The sequence below is a fragment of the Coregonus lavaretus genome (assembly GCF_964263955.1).
Source record: "Coregonus lavaretus genome assembly, chromosome: 24".
Taxonomy (NCBI): Eukaryota; Metazoa; Chordata; class Actinopteri; order Salmoniformes; family Salmonidae; genus Coregonus; species Coregonus lavaretus.
In genome coordinates this window covers 32,117,402-32,139,135 of record NC_140011.1, presented here as the reverse complement: position 1 = coordinate 32,139,135, position 21,734 = coordinate 32,117,402, and the positions used below count along the sequence as shown (strand labels likewise).

The 21,734-nt window shown below is 41.3% G+C and overlaps 1 protein-coding gene across 4 annotated transcripts; it reads left to right on the top strand.

Moving 5' to 3' along the window:
* Nucleotides 1-3,453: 3,453 nt before the first annotated feature.
* Nucleotides 3,454-20,295, top strand: mpp1 (MAGUK p55 scaffold protein 1). 4 transcript variants are annotated; one of them, XM_084140656.1, is made up of 12 exons: nt 3,454-3,860; nt 14,521-14,649; nt 14,823-14,901; nt 15,103-15,188; nt 15,335-15,403; nt 16,834-17,030; nt 18,162-18,265; nt 18,404-18,484; nt 18,579-18,695; nt 18,793-18,995; nt 19,119-19,193; nt 19,373-20,295. In XM_084140656.1, the coding sequence occupies exons 1-12, from the start codon at nt 3,738-3,740 to the stop codon at nt 19,547-19,549; spliced, it is 1,440 nt and encodes a 479-aa protein (XP_083996782.1). In that variant the 5' UTR covers nt 3,454-3,737; the 3' UTR covers nt 19,550-20,295. The 4 variants fall into 4 exon arrangements, with proteins under 4 accessions (XP_083996782.1, XP_083996783.1, XP_083996785.1 ...); XM_084140657.1 differs by having other exon boundaries at nt 3,456-3,860; nt 18,615-18,695; XM_084140659.1 differs by lacking the exon at nt 3,454-3,860 and adding an exon at nt 6,938-7,327 and having other exon boundaries at nt 18,615-18,695.
* Nucleotides 20,296-21,734: the final 1,439 nt, after the last annotated feature.

The following is a 21,734-nucleotide window of genomic DNA, read 5'->3' as shown; positions in this document are numbered from 1 at the left end:
TATGGCTTGGAGGTAGAAAGTGTTCAGGGTTCTGTTTGTTCCAGACATGGTGCATCGGTACCGCTCGACGTGTGGTAACAGAGAGAACAGTCTATTACTTAGGTGGCTGGAGTCTGGTACAGCTGTAGAACATTTTGAGGTTCTGAGGCCCCATGATAATTCCTTAGTGACGTGGGCACTGAGGAGCTTGAAGCTCTCGACCCGCTGCACTACAGCCCCGTCAATGTGGATGGGGGCGTGCTCGGCCCTCTGTTTCCTGTATTCCATGATCAGATCCTTTGTCTTGCTGAAATTGAGGGTGAGGTTGTTGTTCTGGCATCACACTGCCAGGTCACTGACCTCCTCCCTATAGGTTCTCAAATAGGCTTACTTTGGTAAACTCGTGAAAATCCTGCGTAATGTTTCATTACACACTTACTGAGTTATTTATCATAGGATCTATTTATCACACTATTTATTAGCATAGGCAGCCGATAGTGGGCGCTAGATCTACACTATCGTCTTCGATTGATGTGCCAAGCCAGTAATACACTCATGTACCCCGTGGACCGGCTCGTACATAAAGCTTCCTCCATTCAGGCTGCAAAGGCATCATTTCCCTCCCTAACTAGTTTTAATGGCGGGCCGTTGGTATAAAAATAGAAAAAATATGTGTACCATCTTAATAAACCACATAAAACACCATGTTCAGCCAAGGGTGTGCAACATTCTAAGTTGTCCGAAAATCCGAAAATGGTGGTGGAAATGTGTGTTTTATTAAGATGGCCCGCCATTTAAACTAGTTAAGAAGGAAAAATATGCCTTTGCATTCTAAATGGAGGATGCTGTACGAGCCGTCCACTGGGGACATGAGTGTGTTACAGGCTGGGCACATCAATCATAGAGGATAGTGCAGATCTAGCGCCAACTATCGGCTACCCCTAACTATTTATTCGTGTGGGGCACATTTGTATTGGCTAACCTACTCTTTTTCATATCCTAGGCCTATTTATTATTTTCTAAACTCAAATAACATAACCAGCTGCTTCAAGTTGGCTGTTTGCACCAGTAGCATATACCATGGTTATTAGGCCAAGGCTATATGATGTACGTTTTTTTAAAAGTTCCCGAACAGTCATTCTGAATCCCATGTAAAATACTATTTAGAGTGACTAAAATGTCACTCATAATATTTTTGGGGGATAGAAATGCACAACATCATTGAAAAAGTACTCTTTCATTGCTAACTACCAGGAAGTTTGAAAAGACTGTCTGAGTGGGGTGCTTAAATTCATGAGCTTGCCTTGACTGACAGTTCTTTGAAACGCCTACAGTACCTTCAGAAAGTATTCATACACCTTGACTTATTCCACATTTTGTTGTGTTACAGCCTGAATTCAAAATGGATTAAATTGATTTTTTTCTTACCCATCTACACACAATACCCCATAATGACAAAGTGAAAACATGTTTTTAGACATTTTAGCAAATGTATTGAAAATGAAATATCTTTACATAATAATTCACACATCACTTTGCAGTATCACCTTTGGCTGTGTTTACAGCTGTGAGTCTTTCTGGGTAAGTCTCTAATAGCGTTCCCCACCTGGATTGTGCAACTTTTGTCCATTATTCTTTTCAAAATTCTTCAAGATCTGTCAAATTGGTTGTTGATCATTGCTAGACAACCATTTTCAGGTCTTGCCATAGATTTTCAAGTAGATTTAAGTCAAAACTTTAACTTGGGCACTCAGGAACATTCACTGTCTTCTTGGTAAGCAACTCCAGTGTAGATTTGGCCTTGTGTTTTAGGTTATTGTCCTGCTGAAAGATGAATTCATTTCCTAGTGTCTTGTGGAAAGCAGACTGAAGCAGGTTTTCCTCTAGGATTTTGCCTGTGCTTAGCTCCATTCTGTTTCCTTTTTATCCTGAAAAACTCCCCAGTCCATAACGATTACAAGCATACCCATAACATGATGCAGTCACCACTATGCTTAAAAATATGAAGAGTGGTACTCAGTAATGTGTTGTATTGGATTTGCCCCAACCATAACACTTTGTAGTCTAGACAAAAAAGTTAATTGCTTTGCCACATTTTTTGCAGTATTACTTTAGTGCCTTGTTGCAAACAGGATACATGTTTTGGAATGTTTGTATTCTGTACAAGCTTCCTTCTTTTCACTCTGTCAATTAGGTTAGTATTGTGGAGTGACTACAATGTTGTTGATCCATCCTCAGTTTTCTCTTATCACAGCCATTAAACTCTGTTTAACTGTTTTAAAGGCACCATTGGCCTCATGGTGAAATCCCTGAGCGGTTTCCTTCCTCTCCGGCAACTGAGTTAGGAAGGACGCCTGTATCTTTGTAGTGACTGGGTTTATTGATACACCATCCAAAGTGTAATTAATAACTTCACCATGCTCAAAGGGATATTCAATGTCTGCTTTTTTTACCCATCTACCAATAGGTGCCCTACTTTGCGAGGCATTGGCAAACCTCCCTGGTCTTTGTAGTTGAATCTGTGTTTGACTGAGGGACCTTACAGATAATTGTATGTGTTGGGTACAGAGATGAGGTAGTCATAAAAAAAATATGCTTGCCATAAGAAAGATGTTGAATAATTTCGATAAACATAATTCCACTTTCAAATTATGGGGTATTGTGTGTAGGCCAGTGACAAAAATTACAAAAACATTCAATTTAAGCCATTTAAAATTCAGGCTGTAACACAATAAAATGAGGAAAAAGTCAAGGGTTGTGAATACTTTCTGAAGGCATTGTATCAAGAAATGTGGATGCAGTGAGCAGTGTTGCAGTAAAATCACCTCAAGCAAATTTGGTGATACACAAAGCAACTCAAACAACATTGAAATTGCATCAATTATGTATAATTTTTTTTTACAATGATGTCACCCTATTCCCTTAATAATCCCGCCTCCTGAATCCAAGTGTTTGGCATTTGGGAGGGGACCAGTAACTTTATGATCAAACTTTATCAATGTAGCAGCAACAGTCATTTTATCCTACTTTGGTCATCATACTTTGATCTGGTTTAATCAAAATATCATCTAATTTCATGAAAAACATGATTTTGACTGTTCATTACCTTCAACTTTCTTTCATGAGCATAATTGGTTTCAGTCTTTTGCCTTGCAATGCAATATTTCTACAACATTGGCGCATTTATACAGTTTTTCAGTGTAAATCGCTTCATAGATATGTGTCTGGCTGTATGCTATGGTGTCTGTAGACACTGCGTCGAGATTAGAGGAAAACACCATTTCTGAGGGGTATCCTCTCGGCTGTAGTGCTCTTTAATGGTGTGCGGATTTTCCCAGGTGTTTCATATAGCAGTCAGATGTAAAAAACCAGTGATGCTGTAATACCGCCTTAATTCATGAGGGTAGCCTCTCGTAGCGTATTTCTCCGGCGCGCGGTCCCCACTTTTGGTATGTCCCCCCTCTGCCCTCAGCAGCACGTAAGAGCTCTACCGCTGAGGAAACTGCATTGAGCCAGCCTCGTTTAGCACTGGAATGTTTTCTTGCTTTGTCAGCTGTGTCCTTGCAGCCTATCATACAATATAGCTACCTCCGAATTGATCAGAACCTCGGACTTTAACCTAGAACAGCAATTTATTAGACCGCCAGGGTTCCTTATCACTCCTTTTCCCTTCCCCTGCTACACCTAGGACCAGCCTATTGCGGACCTTGAACAAGGGCACATCACGTTCACTTTTCATTTTTTGCTAACCAGTAAAGATGACATTAAAATCCAATAAAAACGAACCCGCTGTCATACTTGAGCGGGTCAACAGCGCTCGAACAGCCCTCTCCGACCTGTACCTGGAGCAGCTGCTCCAAAATAAACCAAAGGCGGAAAAGGTAAGAGGTTTACACTACAATACATTCATACGATTGCCATAATAGTATAATTATAGAAAATATGTCTTAATCAGATAAGCAGTAGGCCTATACGCCTGGAAGGCTGTAGCCTACTTACATTCCTTGGTGATGTTGTAAAACAATACAGATTGTCCATCAACTTCATTGCATCAGTTCAGGACGCAGGGCTGATACAACCCGGTTTAAGATTATCATCTTGGTGTTCATGTGCTTTTTGTATTTTTCATATACATTATTAAATGTACGTTTTTCCTATTAGTAAATATTTTAATATGACGTCCACACAGGCCTATGTTATATATCAAGGGGGGGGGGGTGGGGGATACTATGATTTTAATTTTTTTACATTTTAAAACACATTTCCTGCAATTCTACACAGTTTGATATGATTTATTATGCCTCTCTTGAGGGGTAAATTGTGGGGTATATGGAGGGTATAAGTGGAAGGGAAAACATATTTTTCTATAGGAAAACAGCTAACTTCCTGCATTTCAACACATTTTGCCATGGGGCAGAGAGAAAAATGTGCTGTTTTAAGCTAATCTCATGCTAGTCTTCACATTTTGCCATGAGGATGAGAGAACATTTAGCAGTTTGTATCTCAAGCAGACCATTTAAGAAATGCTTGTTCTTTCCTCATAGAGGATGATGTCATCCTCCTGAGGAGCTTGAGCTGGCCAATCAGCGGTCTACTCGCATGAATATTTTTAATGACCGGTATAAGCCCACACCATTCTGTTGTTGGAGTACGCCCACACCATTCCATAACAGAAAAGCTGCTTTTTAACATACTTAATTACCATTTTTTGGAAGGAAAACTTTTTCACTCATATTGTAATTAATTATAGCCATATTTCGTAGAAATCTGGAAACACTGGACAATTACTTTAAAGGTCGACTTTGGGCAAAAATGCACGAGTAATGGCTTTAAACTATATAACTGACCAATGCACCATCATACCAGGTCATTTAATGAAAAAACAAAACAAGATGAATAAGATATTTGGCTACAGAAGTGCCATTTCTTACCGATCTCTACAGCTTCAATCCAAAAACAAATACTGTGAAATTACGTCAACACATACTGGAGCAGTTACTGGCTAGCTACAAGTGGCTAGCTTAGCTAACAAACTCTTGTTCTGGGGGGGGGGGGGGGCATGTGGTAATTTCACCTATGTCATGCACATGTGTAGAGTTTCAGTCTAGGTCTCTCCCAAGACATTACTGCATCATGAAAAGTTCAGTGCTTGTCAAATCCCGTCTTAATTTGTTCCAGACAAGTCATAATAAGCAAGATTCAGTTCTGCTATTTCTCTAACAAGGAACAGAAACCACATACCAGGCACATAGAGGAATCAGGTTAACTGTTTCACAGCAATAGGGAAAATACATGTGATGTCCACATAATGGATAGTTGTATTCTTTAGAAGAGGGGACTGACATTGGTACTCATAGCCAGTATAGGCCTACTACTGTTTTTAACACTACTTTCAACTTGTTTAGATATGTACATATGTTGACCATGTACAGCATCTCAATTCTACAATGTGTTACGCTCCTATAATAAGCTTCAATTACATCAAGGGATGTTTTCCAAACTGAGACACCTGCGCTGGATCTTTTAATATGGATTTTCATCTGTCTTCTTAATTATTTGTGAAATAATTCGACTTGTCTAGTAAGGGTCTTACAGCAGTAGTATGATCCCATTCCAACAACACAATTCATGGACCTTTGACCCCAAAGGTGAGGACTTAATGTTATCAGCCTCTTGATGAGGCACTACTGTAGTAGATTAGCCTAGGCCGGGCAGATCGTTAATCCCCTCAGTCCCCTAGATCAGGTTGACATTCTCAGGTCCTTGTCTTTGTTTGCTTGCATGGGGAAATGCAGAGCCAGGTGTACCTAATAGACACAGGCAGGAGGTTAAGAACAAGCCCCTATTCTCCTTTGTCTGTCTCAAGGGGGGATTTCTTGGCATGTGATGATTGGACAATAGGCCCGGCCAGGGTCAGAGGATTAGGGCTAGGGTGCACAGTAAGGCCCCTACTGCCTGGTCAGGGTCAGAGGATTAGGGTTAGGGTGCACAGTAGGGCCCCTACTGCCTGGTCAGAGGATTAGGGTTAGGGTGCACAGTAGGGCCCCTACTGCCTGGTCAGGGTCAGAGGATTAGGGGTAGGGTGCCTTAGTAGGGCCCCTACTGCCATGTCATGGTCAGAGGATTAGGGTTAGGTTGCATAGTAGAGCTGGACTATAGGGACAAAAATCAAAATCGCGATAAATTGACTGAATTGATGCGATACCGATCAATATAAGGATACGTTTATTACATTAATGTGCACCCCAGTTTTTTTTTTTTAAAGTATCCTTTAAACTGCTACTACTAGTTTGATGGTTGTAGCCATCAACTGTCCTATTAACAATCACCCATATTCGCAAACTAATTTCATTTCGAATTTCACATTTCTCGAGTAGAGGCTACTTATCATAATGAACGATATCAGCAAAATGCCTGCGATAAGTGATCGGTATGGTCGGTGTCGATCATTTTCAGTTGATCGTCCCAGCTCTAGTGCCCAGTAGGGCCCCCTTTTTTAATTATTATTATTTCACCTTGATGGGATTTACTTGAGGGTTCTATTGACGTTTATTGGCCGCGTGTACAGTTTAGCAGGTGTTTTAGCGGGTGCAGCGAAATGCTTATGTTACTAGCTCCTAACAATGCAGTAACATGTCAAACAATGAAAATGTAAGGGACAGAAAAAAAAAAAGAAATCAAGAACGGCGGGATGAATCTGATTAACAACCCAAATAGCACTGTAGGAGTAATAAAAAAAATTATATACGTATGTATACCAGGAGAATTGACACAAGATCAACTAATAATTATATGTACAGCAGTATATATATTAGAGTAAGCAATTTCAAGAATACAGTGTATAAATAAATATGCGGTGTGTATAAACAGTGTAACTAAAATACATTGTACAGTAGTAGAAATATTATGATGAGCTACGTCGGGGATACAGTATTTAAATACGCAGTGTGAAACGGGAAGTGACCCGTGGTTCAATGTCTGTATAGCATGGGTTCCAGTGATTCACTCTGCTTGATCAGTGAAGGAGGTGCTAATGAGTGAGGGAGCAAGTCAGGCAATCAAGTTCGAAAGAAGTCATGATACTTCCAACAAGGAAAACATGTCCCCTGATTGATACGTAAAACAAAGTATGTCTGAAAGTGACATTGAAGTAGCAACTTTGACATGGTTAAACGTTGAGTGCTGAGAAGGGAAGCCTTGCATGGAGACTTTCCCTGACATTATGTGTAATAACCTTGTGCAGAGGCTCATGTTAAAGTGTACCTCATCGAGAAGCTGAAATGTGAAATCTGCATCTATTGTGAAATCTGGACCGTCGCCAAGTCAGGATCACATCTGCTTTGAGGAGGTAAACAAATATCTTATTTTAGGAATATCGTAGAGATGAGTGCTGGTGTCTCGTTGTTTGCGTGTGTGTGTGTCCAACATTGACTTTACTTTTCCATCTTTGTGATGCTTGCCTCGGACTGCAAGTGTATATTTTGCGTCTGTAGCTGAACTGAAAAACGACTCTAGCCAGATCGATTAGAGTGCAGTATGTTTTGTATTTGCTTGTGTGTGAATAAGACTTCCTGTGTGTGCTAGCCACCTGACGTGTGCAGACTCAGCCTGCTCCTGCCTGCCACACACTGAGTCATGTTTCACTGGAGACTAGCCTAATCATCCAGGCTAAAGAACTGCAGCTTTCTATAAATAGACACACAGCCATGTCTGCCTAATGCACAATGTCTCCCATCCTAAACCACTGTGTCATTGGTGTAGTTTAACCTTATCAGTCCCGAGACCCCAGCAGAAATCGTTTTTTCATTTATCTGCATGTCCAGCCCTTATATTTAATAATAATTTTGGAGGTGCTTATATTTGTCCTGTTACACACAAGTGTGTAATGGAAATGTTTTTTTCCCCCCATATCCCCGGGACCACCCATACGTAAAAATGTATGCATACATGGCTGTAAGTCGCTTTGGATAAAAGCGTCTGCTAAATGGCATATTATTATTTATTATTATATCCTAACTCCCCCTGAGGCACCCGCAGGGAGTGGGGTCATGGTCAGGTTCGCCATTGTACAGCGCCCATGGAGCAATTAGGATTAAGTGCCTTGCTCAAGGGTACAGCAACAGATTTTTCACCTTGTTGGCTCCGGTATTCAAATCAGCAACCTTTCAGTTACTAGCCCAACGCTCTAACCTCGAGGCTACATGCCAATTAAGTCATTTTCAGAGAGAACACAAAGAACAATTTGGCATAAACAGTTGCATTCATGAGTTTTATTGACAAATGTAAATAAATAAAAAATAGGTTAGCCAAAGCAAAAACCTGATAAAAATGAATGTATATGAATGCTGTAAGTACTCTGGGAAATGAATATCCAACTAGTTGGTGACAACTGTTTGTGGAGTTTGTGACAGCAACTATGTGAGCTTATTGCAAAATTAGAGACACTATTTCCTGGGATTTCCTATGATCTTCTATAGAAGAACCCCTTACCTTCTAATGACCCTTGAGTAGCTTGTGAGCATCCTAGAGCAAAACATGTGCGTGTTCGTGAGACTCAGCTTTTCATAGTTAGCTTTTAATAGTTTGTAGCTCAAACCATTTGGGACTCTACAGACTTTTTGTACAAAGACCGGGCCCCGGGATCCGTCCTTGTCTCACAAACACCGCTCTAGCTCAGCCCCCGTAATCACACTCACTAATGGTTGGTATGTACGGATACAGAAGAAATTGACAAATCCAATGGTACAACCCAGTTAGAAGTCCAAAACTTGCAGGCGTTACAGTGGGACTCATTGGGTTAAACAGGGACAGACTGACACTAGAACATTGCGGATGTGCTTGTGTTACATTCCATGCTCCCATCCCCTCATTGAACCAAAAAAACATGACCTCATGAACAATGTTGCTCTCTGATTTCATATCAAATTTAGCTGGTCTTGACATCCCTCAAATATTGCATTTGAATTATTAAGGTATTATAAGCATTACATTGGTTAAAGGCCCTGTGCAGTCAAAATTAAATGTTTCCTGTGTTTTGTATAATATTGTAGAACAGCTGATGAAACTAACACTGTAAAAGTGTGAAGACATTTTATCAGTGTTATTCCTGATAGTTGCTGGTTAAATATACAATTTACACAGGACCTTCTAATCAGCAGGTTTGCATGGGCGGGAGTTTCAGCATTCCATGGTGACATCACCATGTGGTAAATTGGTTAATAGACCAATAACAAAGAGAGTTCCAAACTCTCATGGCCCTGTTGTTTTTTACACCCCTCCCCCACTTAAATAACCAAGCTTCCGTCAGAGATGGAAGAGGAAGCGAGAAACCCCACTCACTGTTTTATTTTCTCAGTTTTTTTTCTGGTTCAATTAAAGTCAATGAACTAAGTAGACCAGACCCAGCTGCTATTGCATTTGTGTCTATGGGAGACACACCCAGTTAAGTAGACCGGAACTGACCATTTTCTTCTATGGTAAATGGCCTGAGTGACCTATGTTTACTTATCCCCATCATAGCTTCGGTCACTGCTGCATGACTACAACTCCCAGAGGCCTGCTGTTCACACAATGAGGTCAGGGGTCAGCACCAATGACTCACATGTACAAAAGACCCCAAGGATTCAAGACAGCTTGTTTTTCTTTGACTCTGAGATCACGTGACCCCCCCACCCCCCTCCCCTCTGACACTGCTCAGTGGAAGTAGGAAGCCACAGAAGAACAGAGTGTTTTGCTTCTGGGAGACTGGGAGTGCCAAGGAACTCCACAGTTGAATCTACCGTGGCACGTTGAAGCCTGTAGCTGTTTTTTCAGATAGCGTATCATACTATGTTGCATTCCTGACAACTGAGTTGACTAGTTCAGCATTATGAGATAAAGAGGGTTATTGACAAAACTTAGACTCCGACATTGAGAGGGATTATACAATGAGTAGCTGTAATCTTTTAATAATGCTATATTTAAACTGTGATACCTGTTGAGGAAGACTACACAATTTGTTTACTGTTAAACTGATAATACCTACAGGGGGTGCCTGCCTAATTTCACTGTAACAGCATAACGAATTCCATATTTCACATGACATAGTAACAGGACTCTTTCGGCATAAGGCACTGTTTGGCATTGTCGCCGGGGTATGGTGCCAGTAATTTGTTATGTTAAAATAAAATAAGATACTTTAGCTCTAACTGGAATGATTTGATAGCTCACTTGGTAAACTAGTTTTCAAACTTTATTGGGTATTGAAAGGCTGTAAGCTCTCTTTTTATTTCTCACTTTAGACACACACCTCTTTGATTCTGGTTTGTAACTATGGAAATGGGATATTGTAAAAAATAAACTTCAGAAGTTCCAAAAAAAACTTAAGAAAAACTGGAGCTCATCAATTATACAAAGGTGACCTTAAAATGACAGCCCAGTCGACAGACAGTTCATCAAGGACGGGTGGTAAAAGTGGGAACCAAGTGTGCCCTGGTCATCATTAACACAAAAATGGAAAGTTAACGTTTTTGCAACTTTGTAAGTTCAGCTTATTCAATAAATGCCAGTGCTGTGTGTTCTTCAGCTGACCTCAGCTGTTTTCTGCTATTACATATATTAATTATCCAGATGATACCAGTTGACCTTTAGACCAGTCTGACGGTTTCCTTTGGACATGTGACTTCCCTCTCAGTCCAACCAGTGTCAGCACTTCGCAGGAGGATTTATTGAAGGCTGAGTGATCCCTCCCTGTCTCTTTATGACTCAGTTCTGTGTGCTGAACAATATGAGTAATGAACGTTCAAGGCTTCAGCCTGTTTGTACAGTGAGGGAAAAAAGTATTTGATCCCCTGTTGATTTTGTACGTTTGCCCACTGACAAAGAAATGATCAGTCTATAATTTTTATGGTAGGTTTATTTGAACAGTGAGAGACAGAATAACAACAAAACAATCCTGAAAAACGCATGTCAAAAATGTTATAAATTGATTTGCATTTTAATGAGGGAAATAAGTATTTGACCCCCTTCTCAATCAGTAAGATTTCTTGCTCCCAGGTGTCTTTTATACAGGTAACGAGCTGAGATTAGGAGCACACTCTTAAAGGGAGTGCTCCTAATCTCAGCTTGTTACCTGTATAAAAGACACCTGTCCACAGAAGCAATCAATCAATCAGATTCCAAACTCTCCACCATGGCCAAGACCAAAGAGCTCTCCAAGGATGTCAGGGACAAGATTGTAGACCTACACAAGGCTGGAATGGGCTACAAGACCATCGCCAAGCAGCTTGGTGAGAAGGTGACAACAGTTGGTGCGATTATTCGTAAATGGAAGAAACACAAAATAACTGTCAAGCTCCATGCAAGATCTCACCTCGTGGAGTTGCAATAATCATGAGAACGGTGAGGAATCTGCCCAGAACTACACGGGAGGATCTTGTCAATGATCTCAAGGCAGCTGGGACCATAGTCACCAAGAAAACAATTGGTAACACACTACGCCGTGAAGGACTGAAATCCTGCAGCGCCCGCAAGGTCCCCCTGCTCAAGAAAGCACATATACATGCCCGTCTGAAGTTTGCCAATTAATATCTTAATGATTCAGAGGAGAACTGGGTGAAAGTGTTGTGGTCAGATGAGACCAAAATGGAGCTCTTTGGCATCAACTCAACTCGGCATGTTTGGAGGAGGAGGAATGCTCCCTATGACCCCAAGAACACCATCCCCACCGTCAAACATGGAGGTGGAAACATTATGCTTTGGGGGTGTTTTTCTGCTAAGTGGACAGGACAACTTCACCACATCAAAGGGACGATGGACGGGCCATGTACCGTCAAATCTTGGGTGAGAACCTACTTCCCTCAGCCAGGGCATTGAAAATGGGTCGTGGATGGGTATTCCAGCATGACAATGACCCAAAACACACGGCCAAGGCAACAAAGGAGTGGCTCAAGAAGAAGCACATTAAGGTCCTGGAGTGGCCTAGCCAGTCTCCAGACCTTAATCCCATAGAACATCTGTGGAGGGAACTGAAGGTTTGAGTTGCCAAATGTCAGCCTCAAAACCTTAATGACTTGGAGAAGATCTGCAAAGAGGAGTGGGACAAAATCCCTCCTGAGATGTGTGCAAACCTGGTGGCCAACTACAAGAAACGTCTGACCTCTGTGATTGCCAACAAGGGTTTTGCCACCAAGGACTAAGTCATGTTTTGCAGAGGGGTCAAATACTAATTTCCCTCATTAAAACGCAAATCAATTTATAACATTTTTGACATGCGTTTTTCTGGATTTTTTTGTTATAGACTGATCATTTCTTTGTCAGTGGGCAAACGTACAAAATCAGCAGGGGATCAAATACTTTTTTCCCTCACTGTATGATGGTGAAACTGTTAAGCACCAGGTGTCTCCTACAGGTTTCTTTTTTTTTTAAAGGCCAGGACTGGTCCATCTTAGTGGACAAGCAGCATACTGCACTCTATGTGTTCTTTACTGCATTCTATGCCCCTGTGTGGGATGTCATTTCATCAGTGTTTACCGTGGGATCCAGTCTAAAGACTGCTCTACTACATTGATGTGTTATGACAGGGACTATTTCTACTCTCCTAGTACTGGTATCCTGTAAATATCTGTATTATGTTGCAAAGTAAACAACATGTTTACTTACATTGACCATAAGACACCTCTAGGCTTTCCTAGAACACTGCAGGATAGTCCATATGGTGTTAAAGTGTAGTGTGTGTGTGTGTGTGTGTGTGTGACCTTGTTCTGTTCCGTCTCAGACACACAGGAGGGGGAATCCTGCACTCTGCATGATTAGGTTTCCCCAGACTGGGCCTGCTACATATCCATTCTACCTCTAACCCATAGAAATGGGCAGGATAGACCTACAGTTGTCGTAAAACTTCCACTCGATTTTTCTATAATATAATTTGCCATTGTTGCACATAGATCACACACTCTAACGATAATCCACTCAGTTACAAGGAACAAGGAGAGACTAAAACCTATAAGATAAAGGAAATAGCTTTGTGAAAATATGATGATGGAAGGACCAGCTCATTGCCATTGGAGTTGTTAATCATTTTTATGGCCTTGTTGTTTTCTCTCAAAGACATCACTGCCACCTCCTGTTACTTTAGCCAGTGGATCTGACTAGACTAGACAAGACTACTGGCATATTGATTTCCATTCATATAAAGAACTATGACAGATTACCCCCTTCTTATAGGCCTAATTACTTTTCTGTGAGCGGATAACTGTGAAAACAAAGCTGTCAGTGTCATTGCGAATTAATTTGTGTCAGCATGGTGTGGTCATACACATTGAACACATTCTTAACTTATCTAAAAATAAAAGTTGTTTCTGTTTGCGTGGTTGACAAAGTCACCTTGTGATTTCTCTGAACTAATGTTATCACTTTCCATGTCCCTATACAGCCTGAGATCGCTAACAGTAAAGGGACACTTGCAGTTATCTGTTAAAAGATAATAAAACGTATCTATGTTAGATAACAAACATTTGCCGCTGTAGCTGGCAGCATGTTCCATCAGGGAGTACAGGAGGCTTCATTCCATTATTGCACAATAAGGGTGGTTAGTAACCTTTGTCACCCTGGGGTCCATGTACAGAACAGTCAAGGGCTAGATTAGTATGATGGCCATCCACGTGAGTGGTTTTACTAATCCCTGGCAGGGCTAGCAATGTGATAATGCCCATGGGGCCGGGGGCAGTAAAAGTGATTTAGTTAATGTGATAAAAGCGTGTGTAATGGAGGGACATCCACACAGCAGAGCAGGCCAAATCCCACAGGAGGACCCACTTCTATTATCCGCTCTCTGTGTGGAATTAAGGAAAGGAAAGGCACCAGTGTCTCCAATCTGTTTAAAAGAATCTCATGGTGTACATTTGGATCCATGATTTGAATTTGCTGCTTTGATATTTCAAGTTCATAAAAAGGTCATTAACATAGTGTACTTTTGGTGTACTTAAGCATTTTGCATTTGTACTTGTATTCAATCAAACCTGGTTTGCACATTGCTGAAATGAAACGGATGGAGTGGAGGGATCACCATTAAAGGCCACATTCCTTTGAGTGACATTACACACAGTTCAGTTCTCACAGCCAGACAGTGGTCAAGTAGTCAGGGTTGTTATTTGTTGATGTAATGGATGTCTTAATCTTTACGAGGGATTTGTTTGTTCATATCAATACTTTTCTTCTAAACGCGATCTCACTCAGGCGTAGCCATGACAACCTTTTGTGTACCAGAGCAGCGTACATGGGTTGTCCCTGCCTAATGAGCTGGTGAAAATGTGGAGTTAATTTTCAACCCCAAACAGATGCTGAAACTGCAAATTAAACATGGCTGTTGGGACGCAGCCGAAAAAAGCTTTTAATAACGCCACTGGAAATACCAGTGTTCCAATAATCAGATGGTCAGGATGTTTAGCTCATTGTAACAATCTATTTATTTATTTTCACCCCAGTATCCTGTTGTACCTAGCCATGTCAATGAATCCATCTCCTGTGCCTATTGATGTTAAGTGTTGACATGTTTTTCCATAGGGGCTTATGCCAGCCTATGAGACAAAGGGAGCCGAAGTATACACCAACGGCAGTGCTGGTCACATGAACGGAACTGAGCTAACCAGGATGCGTGAGGTGGCGTTTGAAAAAAATCCCTCAGAGCCCATGGTAAACCTTTCAGATGCCAATTCCTCTCTTTTTCTGTCTCTCTCAGTCCCTTTCTGTCTTTCTCACTCCTTTCCTTTCCCCGTCCCTCCTCTCTATCTCTCAGTGACTCGCTCTGTCATTTTGAGGAAAGATTGTCGTGTGCTGTTTTCATGCCTCATGTTCTTTGCCTTTAGGGGGTGACTCTGAAATTGAATGGAAAACAGAAGTGCACTGTGGCCAGAATATTACATGGGGGCATGATACACAGACAAGGTACAAAACTCAACCACACCGACTAACATACTGAAGTGATTGTAATGCATTTGTATTAGAACAGCAACAGTATTCCCATACTTGTATGGCAAATAGACATTAGTTTATTATTATATATATATATTATATTATTTGCCTGATAACACTCTTTGGTCATACTGATCCTCAGTACTGTGCTGATAATTTGTTGTCCGTCTCCAGGTTCCCTAAATGAAGGGGATGAAATAGCAGAGATCAATGGAACGAGTGTGGCCAACCAATCTGTCGACCAGCTACAAAAGATCCTGGCAAGTCCCTACCATCTCTGTTTTAACAAAGAAAATATACTGAAGAGCATTCTGCCCCTGAGAGAATGGGTGATATGTTGCAATCTCACAATCATAGTTTTGATAGTGTGGAGTGTAAGTAAAATGGTTGTCATCCTCCATTACAGAAAGATACCAACGGAGTAGTCACAATGAAAATCATCCCCAACCAACCAAGGTGCTCTCCTGTGTGTGAGGTAAGCCAATAAATGACCCATTGGATTTGCACATTTTCCCCTTTATGAATGGACTTGGCTATGATCACTATCTGGACTGATTTTGTATTTATTTTTTCGCACCCTGAAATCAAATTTCAACCGCATGCATGATCAAATGAATGGTTACTATTCAAGCGGGGTTACGCTCTTTGTTGTACTAGTTCTGCCATGATATCCCAAATGATTTAATCAGAAAAATACAGCAGGTAGATGATATTGTGTAATAGTACACCCTTCAGTTAACAAGGGGTTGACAGTCATTACAGAGGGCATCAGTCACTATATTTAGTCATCTAGTGGTGCCATTTTGACTCATAACCTACTCTAGTCACGTGCTATATCGTCATCTAAATACTGTTCCTATTATATTTTGACCATATCAGCAAATTGGTGGATTATTCACTACCACTATTGTAATAAGACAAATAAACAAGGTTCCACAGTGTTAAGGTTATTTTTCTATGATACCGTGCTAGAAGCGTAACCACGTCTTTGATACGGTACCGTCCTGTACCTCCAATCATGTCTTCTCCCAAATCCTCTTTATTAAATTGAGTTTGTTCTTTGTCAGGCGAATCCTACCCTTAAGCCAATTAAAGACACAGGTGACTATACAACCATTAGATTCCACTACTATACAGATCATCACTCATGTTAGACTGGCGAACTGAACTGAAACACATTGGTAGTGCTCAGCGTTTCACTCTGACATCTGCTGGTCACATTATGCAATCAAATCTCCCCCAACGTGCGGCAGTTGATAGTGATTGTTCTGCCTCTCAATCTAGAATAATTCAACATTTCGAGATATGAGTTTCATTTTTAAATGTGAACTAATTGGAAAACAGTGTTATACAACGTAATGACAAACACTTCAACCAAAGTCATGTTTGTCAATACCAGAATAGTAGAAGCATGTCCATTGTCCAGGCATTATGATAACTGCACGAATTGTGTGGTCAGTGATGACAGTCTAATTTTTCTGCCAATTGATCGATTAGTAGCATATCCTAAACTATACGGTAATTATATACAAAACAATAACCTTTTAGAGACCAAATCCCTCCTGTGGATGCTGCTAGGTCCTCTGTGTGTTGCGTCAGAGAGCATATTACCACAGGAAGGGTCTGTGACCCATTAACTGATAGATTACTAACTAACACTAACATCTAGGATGCTGTTTAGACAGGTAAATTTAATCTGAGCCACAGCACTATCTCCTGATTTAATTCAAAATAACATACGATTTCGCACCATATGCTGGAAACTGCAGTGCTACACGTCATTGCAACAACCATATCAACCACAATACACATATGGCGAACGTTATTGCCCAGTTCCCGGAAAGGGGATCATGTCCTCTCAGCCATCTCTGTGTGTGCAGCAGTTCTGTGTTACTTCCTCCACAGATGTACATGAGGGCTCAGGTTGACTACGACCCTGCCAAAGATGATCTCATCCCATGCAAAGAGGCAGGGCTGAAGTTCAAAACGGGCGACATCATTCAGATCATTAACAAGCAGGATCCAAACTGGTGGCAAGGCAGGGTAGACAACTCTACCGCCGACTTCGCTGGACTCATCCCATCCCCAGAACTTCAAGAATGGTAATAGTACACAAAGTAGAAGACCCACTTCTGATTACCTGTAAAAAACCTTTTGCCTCAAAGTTGCTTGAAGCACTGAGATTGACATGCATATTATTAATGTTAGCTCTCTGTGTACATCCTAGGGCCAGCCGTGCTGCCCTGTTCTGAGCCAATTGCAATTTTCCTTAGTCCCTCTTTGTGGCATGTAACTACACGACTGAACAGTAGTCCAGGTGCGACAAAACTAGGGCCTGTAGGACCTGCCTTGTTGATAGTGCTGTTAAGAAGGGAGAGCAGTGCTTTATTATGGACAGACTTCTCCCCATTTTAGCTACTGTTGTATCAATATGTTTAAGCACTGAAATCCCTAGGATCAGCTGGCCTTTTCCTAATCCTAACAAAAACATTAAATGCTGAAAAACACACTTTACTGTAAACCAGGGATGGGCAACTTTGATGGGGCTGGGGGCTACAAAAATCTGAACTCATCATGAGGAGCCGCGGCTGCATATACACATCCATACCCACACATGCAGTCAGAGCCGGCCCTAGCCTTTTAGGGGCCCTAAGTGACATTTAGTTGCGGGGACCCCCCACCTTGCGAGCAAAATATTTTAGCGGACCCCCTCTTGACAGCTGAATTTTTGAGTTAATTGCCTGCAATTCTACACATTTTGCCATGGGGTGTAGATAAAATGTTGCCATATTAAAGCAAGTTTGCGGCAATTCTACACATTTTGCCATGGGGCAGAGAGAAAAATTAGCAGCTTTAAAGCTATTTTTCTGCAATTCTTCTAATTTTGCCATAGGGTGTAGAGAGATGTTTGCAGTTTTTTATATATCTGAGTGAAAGTGTCTAACAAAATCAATGCCCCCCCCGCTCCCGGTCGGTAGTTTGACCATGATTACAACAAGTTTAGATAGCTGGTAAGACTAACTTACCAATCTTAAAAATGTTAGCTGACATGGGCTAATTGAGTGACAGTCAGTGACTGACATAACAAGAGAAAAACTGCTGATGCACAACCAAATTTCAAAAATGCACCTTGTGTATTCTACTATTCTAACTCTCAACATTAAGTTGAGACCCGCTCTAAAATATAGGTTTTCAGTGTGTGAATAACCCCCAGTCTCTCCTCTCTGCTCCAGGCGTGTGGCAAGTAAAAGCAAGGCCACAGAGGGCACCCAATCCTGCAGCCCCTTTGGAAAGAAGAAAAAGTGCAAAGACAAGTATCTGGCCAAGCACAGCTCTAGTAAGACTTGCCATTTGTTTATACCCAATACAATCTTGAGAACTACCTATACTAACTAGATGTATAATGTATTTTACATTGCATGGCATTGTTTTAGATCCCTAAACCACCCATGTATATTCTCTTCTCCCTTGTTAGTCTTTGACCAATTGGACGTGATTTCCTATGAAGAGGTTGTTCGGCTCCCTGCCTTCAGCAGAAAAACCTTGGTGCTTATTGGTAAGCTCCCTATATGATCGTCATAAGCGAGACCTGCCTGCCTTAAACCTAATTTAAACCCGATATTTGAGATTGCGACGCTAAAAGTGAGTAGATGAACCTCTCTTTGCCTTCTGTAATCTGTGTGTAGGTGCACCGGGTGTAGGAAGGAGCCATATCAAAAGCTCGCTGCTGACCAAATACCCCGAGAGGTTTGCCTACCCTGCACCACGTAAGTAGGGCTTTTACTTCTAATGGTCTTCTATCTGGTTTGAGAGCAATTAGTTTTCCCAAACCCACCATTAACTGGGGCTCGATCCAAACAACAGACACCACCAGACCCCCACGTAAGGACGAGGAGAACGGGCAGGAGTACTACTTCATCTCCAACGACGCCATGACCAAGTGCATCACTGGGAATGAGCTGCTGGAGTATGGCAGCTTCCAGGGATTCATGTTTGGAACCAAAATAGAGACTATCCAGAAGATCCATGAGCAAGGCAAAATCGCCCTGCTGGATGTTGAACCACAGGTAGGCATAGAACTTGATAAAAAATTAACTATTTAAAAACACACACACTCAAGGTTAGCAGAACAAGATATTTGTTTCAGATGAATAACAAGATGATTTGGCTTACTTTTTCTTGTTATGCAGACATTGAAACTCTTGCGGACGGCAGACTTTGCGCCTCTCGTGGTGTTCATTGCACCCACCAACTCAGCTACCCAGGTACGCTACTGCTCATTCCTTATATCCAGGAATTAAGGTTATTTCAGTTGAGGACCATTCAAAGTATGGCTCTCTCCAACCATTTACACTACGATATCGTTTCCAGTCTGTAATGAGATGCTGAACCCCTCAGGAGTTTGACTTCGTAGTCTGATAACTTGTTGTACCTTCCCTTCTAGTCAGAAGCGGTGCAGTTGATCCAGAAGGAGTCGGATGCCATCCTCTCCAGCTACAGCCACTTCTTTGATGTGCAGCTAGTTAACAATGATGTTGATGAGAGTGTGAAAGGAGTGGAGGAAGCCATGGAGCAAGCCACCTCCACCCCACAATGGGTACCTGTTTCGTGGGTCTACTGACCTGTGTACCCCTGAAGAACCATTGTATGTTTAACAAAAACTGGTGCAATATCACACCCCCACAAGACCTGGGCCGATATCCACAAAGCGTCTCAGAGTGAGTGTGCTGATCTAGGATAAGTTTAGCCTTTTAGATCATAATGCAAAAGATTATTGTCAGATCCTAGATCAGCACTCCTACTCCGAGGGGCTTTGTGAATACAGGCCCTTGCCACGCGTTACTTATACGCCATTCTTTGTGTAGCAGCTAATCACTATGGTTATTGTAATTTTCATTCAGTTTCACACAGGAGCATTAAAAAAAAGAGCAATAGATGAAGATATTTTATTTCAGAGAAAGTATAATGAACCCAACCAAAGGGATAATTTACGTTTGTAAAACCTTAGTGAATCAGGCTTTTTAGGTGCAGAGTGATTGGTACCGTCCGGCTGCAGATAGGATTGTTGGTATGTTAACAATTAAAGTGGACCACTACTGTGAACGCAACGCCACTACCTGACAGGGTTTCATCAGTATCCTTAACTCGGGTTTAATTTTTAAAGTGTCATGAAATTTTGCATAGCTATATTATACGTGGTAATGTGTTAAAATACAGGGAAACGTGTCCTACATGAAATTGTCAAGTCTGTCATCTTAAGTGAATCATTTTGTTGACAACCTCAGTACTGGTCTCAACTCATCAGAAATGTATACCTCATGTTATGATGTAAGGCACTTTCAAACAATTAAACCCCCCCACTCCATATTGCTGATTGAGTTTCATACTCATTTGGTGTGAAAGGTAGGTCTGAATAAGAAAATCAATTATTCTCACTCTGTCCTTCAAGTCATTACACTGTAGACCAGGCCTTTTGGCTCAAGGGCCACATTGAGTTTTGGAAACCAAGTGAAGGGCCACATACTATATGCGTGACAAAACATGTGAAGCCTTTATTCATTTTCACATTGACACGCAACTACTAGTGTACTGTAGGTGTACATATGCTTGCAGAACAATTCTACCCTTGTACCATCTCTACCCTTGTTTTTTGTGAACAAAATTTTCACAAAATTGATATAATTTATAACATCACAGACACAGTCAAACACACACACAGATCCTGCATCTCTACCCTTGTAAAGTACAATCAAACTTAGTCACAATATGCAAACTTAAAAAAAATATATATATATATTATATGACTGGAGACATGCAAAATGTAACAGCAGATTTGTAAAAAAAAAAAAAAAAAAAATCTAAAATTTGAGTGAAACATATGGGAAGAGCATCAGTTTCATTTGGAATGGTCTGTTTCTGAAAGCATATTAATGAACAATTCTCATTTCCATTGTGAGACATATTTACAATTATCCAATCACCTCAGGCCAAATCTGACTGATTAGTTATAGTTATTACCTGTATCCAAGTGCATTGCTGGTCAATTCTCACTGCATAACCATCACCATGACAAAGCATAATCCTTGCCTACCCCAGTCAAGGTTATTAGTCTTAATGTGAACAATGGGTCTGGTCACCTCTCTTGGCAAGGGCATCAAAGTCTGGTGTCATCTTTGATGTAGAGATTCTCAGAACAGCTGACAAGTAGTAATTTGTTAAATTTGACCTGTGACGGTATTTGTTGTAATTCATGACAGAACGTTTGTTCACAAACGTGGATCCGAATAAAACAAACATCCTTTGGGCGTGCTTTTTAATGTTTGTAAACTTTGTTTCATTCAGTGAGCCATAGAACTGGTCTATCGCTGCTGTTTTGTACTTCTCCTTCAAAGCACTGTCACATTGGATGTCGATGAGCTCCAATTGTGTGTCTGGTGGTGCTTTCTCACTGTCGAAAGACAGGGGGCATGATACAAGCTCCAGCTCAGTCTTGGTGAAGTCTGAGAAGCGGCGGGAAAACTCAGCATGCAGGTCGATCAAAGAGCTACTGTATGTCTCAGTGCGGCACTGCGATGTGAGTGCGGCCAGTGTCGGAAAATTAGCGAGAGACCGGCTGCTCATTTGCCCGGAGAACAACATAAGTTTGGCCTTGAATGTCTTCACGTTGGAATACAGTTCATGCACAAAAACACAATTTCCCTGCAGTTTCACATTTAGATCGTTCAGATGCGCCAATATGTCCACACCGAAAGCAAAGTCGCCCAGCCAGTCTGTCTTTCAACTCGGAGACGTCGTCAGCTTTACCA

Excerpts from the sequence above, each read along its gene's own strand:
- mpp1 (XM_084140656.1), top strand. The coding sequence starts at position 3,738 with ATGACATTAAAATCCAATAAAAACGAACCCGCTGTCATACTTGAGCGG. Across the intron at positions 18,696-18,792 it reads GTTTGCCTACCCTGCACCAC|ACACCACCAGACCCCCACGT; the intron begins GTAAGTAGGGCT and ends TCCAAACAACAG. Across the intron at positions 18,996-19,118 it reads TGCTGGATGTTGAACCACAG|ACATTGAAACTCTTGCGGAC; the intron begins GTAGGCATAGAA and ends CTTGTTATGCAG.